The following is a 5,109-nucleotide window of genomic DNA, read 5'->3' on the forward strand; positions in this document are numbered from 1 at the left end:
CTTTCCTATTCCAGCATGACTGTGTCCCAGTGCACAAAGGAGATCCATCAAGACACGGTTGGATGAGTTTGGCGTAGAAGACCTTGGCCCTCACCTCAGCCCCATTGAATACCATTGGGATGAACTGGAACGGAGATTGCGAGCCAGGCCTTCTCATCCGACATCATGCTCTGCTGGATGAATGGGCAAAATATCCCGCAGAAACACTAAAATCTTGCAGAAAGCCTTCCCAGAAGAGCGGAAGCTGTTATTGTTGCAAAAGGGGAACCAACTACATATTAATGTCTATGTATTTAGAATGCAATAAAAATCCCTGTTGGTGTAATGGTCAGGAATCAATAATTTTGTCCATAGAGTGCATATCAGTTGAGGCCCAGCGGTAACTATGCCCTAGAGAGTAGGTAAATGTAATAAGCATCCACCTACTAAGGAACAGGAAAGTTTGCGCTAGTTTGTTTTCTCTTTCTACATTAGATAGGCAGGGGTTCTTTCTCACCCATTGTTTGTTAGAAGCACACACTTCAGTAGAAGGATGTTATTTTATGCAGACTTGATAACCCATTTGACCTAATTTTCTTCAAACCTTGAAAACCAACTTTCCATTTAATGTACCAGCCATTCCCATAACTTTGCATATAAAACAGTATCAACACATCTTTAAAATGTAGCAGTAGCGTCCAAGTGAATGAAATGGTCCATGAGGGAAACTAGTAATCAAATATCCATTTGTAATCCATACAAATTGTTTGACTAGACATAAAAACTGTCATGCTATCATGCTGAGCTATTATATATATATATATACACATTTAATGAACTGCAATAGGTACAATTTGAGAAAGGCGATATAAGTACCCATAGCACAATATAGAAACCTGTCAAACTTGCACCATTACACATAAACAGCTACTATGTGTAAAATTTTATTGCAATCACAGGTACCCAGCCCCACAAGGTAGTAGTGGTAAATTGACCTGATGTAAAGCTGTAAACTTGGCTTTTAAATCCACAGGAGATGGAAAATGTCCTCTAGTGTGTGGTAGTCTGATATAATCCCAGTTAAACTATACAAAAAAAATACCCAATAATAATAAAAAAAGTATTAAAACACACACGATGGTCTATAAACAGGTTTTTATTCATTGTCCATAAGAAAAAAATTCTTATGCTTTCTGAGTAGCCTGCTTTTGGAGTTTCTTCATTTCATGTCTGATGATCTTGTTTCTCTGTAAAAAGAGGAAGGAAAGTTCATACAAACCATAAATATTACAGACAATCTCTTAACAAGTAAGAAATTTAACTAATTCACATTTTTCTAGATTATAAAATCAGGAGATAGAGCCCCAAACCCTCCTAGCTGCAGCTCGTATTACTTGCAGCAACACAAGGATGAAAACCCAAAGGATATTTGAAGTGCACTCAGATTACTAAGCTCTGATACACATACCCAAGAGATCTATATAAATACAGTTAAAAATGGAAACTACCCTGGCTAACCCACCTTTCCATGAAATAGACCCAAATAATATAAACCGAGACTTACCATTTTCTTTGCCTTCATGACCTTGAAGCGGTCAAAGTCTGTCATCTTTGATTTCTGTAAAGGGGAAAAAATTAACACCACTTCAATTATCCTCTTTTGCCTCTGAAGTATGGTTGTCACTGTGTTCTTTATTATCACTAATAGAGATCAGTTATCTGCAAGACTCAATATAGAATCACTGACTGGTATAGCCTTGAAACAAATTTAGCAAAGCATGTTCTTCAAATATATATATATATATCGTATTGGCTCGGATATAGGCCGCCCCCCAAATATAGGCCGCACCCTAAAAGTTTGGTGCTTTTTAAAAGAAAAAGTTTTTTAATAGACATGCTGCCCCCCCCCCCGAGATATGCTGCCACTGTGTCCCCCCCCCCCCCGACTTACCAGAGCAGACTCCCATGTGTCTTGCGGGGGACACATGAAGTTGTATACGCGTATTGCGTAAATGTCCCCCGCAAGACACCCAGGAGTCTGCTCTGGTAAGTCTTGGGGGCAGAGGTAAAACGCATCGTGCGGACGGTCACCGGCTGCGGCGATGCGGGTAAACAGCCTCCGCTGCCGGGACATCTGCACGATGTGCTTTAACAACCTCCCGTGGAAAGTGCTGGCAGGGGAGGCTGTCTGAGCGTATCAGAGAGTAGCATACAGGTCCCCTGCACCGCTGCAGGGGATCTGTATCCTAACCCCGCTGCCTGCGTGTCCCGGGCGTCGGGCGCTAGACCCCGAAAGTGCGGCCTATATTCGAGCCAATACAGTATACACACATATGCACATACATACACACATATACTAGGACCACAGGTCCATACAGGTATTTTTTGTATGGCATCAGATCTGATCACCAACTCCTTAGAGTATTTGGCATTCTACATATAAGGGAATCATTACTGAAATGGGTCAAGATACATTCCACGTGAATTTCTGTGACACCACATCCAATAAAACAAACGACGGTTTGAGTGAATCAATCTGGCATTAATTAGCAAGCTTGTTTATCCTGTTACATTATTAGTCTATGTACATATAAGAGTTCACACAGTTAAGAACAATCCATTGTGGGTAGAAGCAATCCACTTAATATTTTGAACCAACAGACTACCTTCTCTCTGGCTTCAATTTTCTTTGCCCAGTTAGTTGCTGCCCATTTCTCGTTAATCTTTTCCTTCTCCCAAGCAACACGAACACACTTTTGACGAGCACTAAAATAGAAAAAAAACAAATTACGTTTTTGTGGCAAAATAAGTACAATGCTACCGTGAAATAAATTGCAGAACACAAAAGATTATTAAATGGGTCTAATAATCTACCGCTTATATAGCTATACTTAGATAACTGACCAATGCAATTCCAGTAACCTCAAGCTTGTGTCTATGGAAGAGCCAACATGACTGCATTTAAAAATGGATTTGTACGAAAAAGACAGATATCCTAGTAAGACCACATATACTCAGACTATAAGATGTTAGGAATAGATCACACATTGCTACAGGGAAAAAGATGCCAAAATTGGAACAATGCAACCCTCCCAAGATATCTGCCAGTAAGAGAAAGCCATATAACATACAATGTTTTCATTTAAAGAAAAATCTTTATAAAACTTAGGGGGGGTGTTACAAACCTCTTAAATTCTGATCCCCAATAAACACAACCTGCATTCTAAAGAAACCATCTGTCATTCCTACCTTTACAATCTTGATTTCTATATACCCCTGACAGAGATCTCCCCTCCTACTACCCCATTTGCCATTCAACCAACACCACTATATCAAACTGGTAAGTTATTGCCTATTAGATATTTTCACTGGCCCCTATAGTAACAGTGCTACATAATCTGCTGGCGCTATAAAACATACAGCTGCCTAAAGCTGCTCCCCTGTTCACAGGGACACGCTCACAAGCAGTCCCATCATACTTTCTTACCTGTGTGGAAACTTAATTACAAAGTCGGTAAGCTGCATGCACTTGAAAGGCATGGCCTGTCTTTTCACACCACTGCAGGGGCCATCTACCAGGGCCTGCAAGGAAAATCATAAGCAATTAGACTCATATTTCCAAATCTGAAAAGGGTAGTTTTACTTTAAGAGGCCAAGAGATCAGAGATTTGAACAACAACATTAGAGTTAAACTGTTGGTCATACAAAGAAAACAAAAGATACTAAGATGAGTCTGAAGACAGTTAACACTAACCCTATTTTGGTCGATGACATCAACGATGGCCACTAGTTTGCCAGCATGGGGACCAAAGGAGACATAGGCTATACGGCCAATCTGGACGTAGCGCTTGAACACCTGCAAGACAAGAGTTTACATGCTGTCACAGATCAAATAGAAAGAAGAGTGCCAAGACCATCACATTTAGACAAAGTATTCCGATAACATTTCCACCAGTGTCACAACACTTGAGAATCATGTTAATATATAAAAACCCAGGAAATTAGGACATTTATCTAATTCTGTATGGTTACTTTACTAAGCACATTCCAGAGCTGATGTCATTTGAATGATTAAAAACTTTATTTAGAATGAACAAGTCTCTAACCTCTGAGTCAGACTAAAGAGGCGCGTAGAAGAAAGCCCTCAAAGCTTAAATCTGCACTTTTCTGCTAATGAGGCAGAACAGTAATTCGCATTAATTGAGAGCTGTATATAACAAACCTCGGCATCTACAGAGATGGCGATATTAATGCTGTATATCCATCATCGCAGGGGGCACGACCACAGGATATACCGCTCATGGCAGCCCTGAGCAGCAGCCAGGACACGGAATGGGCAGTGCAAGGCTGCATACAGTGGCCTAAACACACCATGCTGTGATTGCCTCAAGTTGGCTGAGAGCGCCGTGTCCATCTCTCCATGTTTGGACTGCTATAGCTAGCGATGCTCTACGTATAGAGGAGGTCCCGCCGGCTCCATTCTCAGCCAGTCTCATAGGCCTGGAGCTGAGCACGGCTCCACGCGGCCCTGGTTGCCAATACCCGTGCAGGCACGTCGGCACTCTGCTAACTCTCGGAGCGCGACGGATGGCTAATGTAGTGTAAGCGCGATTTTAGCAGCTTTCTAAACGCGTTCCCTCCGCCGACGATGGAAAGCAGTTTCCCAAGCCTTACGGAGCCCGCTCTCACGCTACTCACCATGATGGCGTCGGCGAGCAGAAAGGAAGGAGCAGCTGTAGCGCTTTCCGGATAATCCTGTATGTGTGGCCAATGAGCGCGCGGGGATAGTTCACGTCACACCCCTCGGAGACTAATGGCAGAGAAGGAAAAGGAAAGGCTGAATAGAACCTCGGCAAAATGATTGGCGAAAAGGTGGAGACAGACTCCGGACACTAAACACAAGAGACTTAATGTATATCCTTGTCGCAATGGTAGGATGTAGATAGGCAGGTTTAGTTGAGTAAAAAAATGAAGCTAATTTTCTGTTAGTCTTATTTATGGCGCATTTTCATAAAATACATTCGTGTTAGGTTTGTCTATCTCTTTAGAATTGTGGAAAAAAACATTTTCAAAGCTTGTAGTCAGCTGCAGTCATTATTGATGAGGGCAAACTTGTTACATTCTCGCAAT

General features: G+C 41.7%; 1 protein-coding gene across 1 annotated transcript; it reads right to left on the bottom strand.

The window, feature by feature from the left end:
* Window positions 1-1,119: 1,119 nt before the first annotated feature.
* RPL14 (ribosomal protein L14) lies at window positions 1,120-4,789 on the bottom strand. Its single transcript, XM_053467978.1, has 6 exons — window positions 4,678-4,789; window positions 3,734-3,835; window positions 3,467-3,561; window positions 2,646-2,745; window positions 1,544-1,597; window positions 1,120-1,226 (listed from the first exon to the last, which is right to left on the bottom strand). The coding sequence occupies exons 1-6, from the start codon at window positions 4,678-4,680 to the stop codon at window positions 1,164-1,166; spliced, it is 417 nt and encodes a 138-aa protein (XP_053323953.1). The 5' UTR covers window positions 4,681-4,789; the 3' UTR covers window positions 1,120-1,163.
* Between the last annotated feature and the right edge of the window lie 320 nt (window positions 4,790-5,109).

This window comes from Spea bombifrons, chromosome 5, assembly GCF_027358695.1.
Source record: "Spea bombifrons isolate aSpeBom1 chromosome 5, aSpeBom1.2.pri, whole genome shotgun sequence".
NCBI classification, from domain to species: Eukaryota; Metazoa; Chordata; class Amphibia; order Anura; family Pelobatidae; genus Spea; species Spea bombifrons.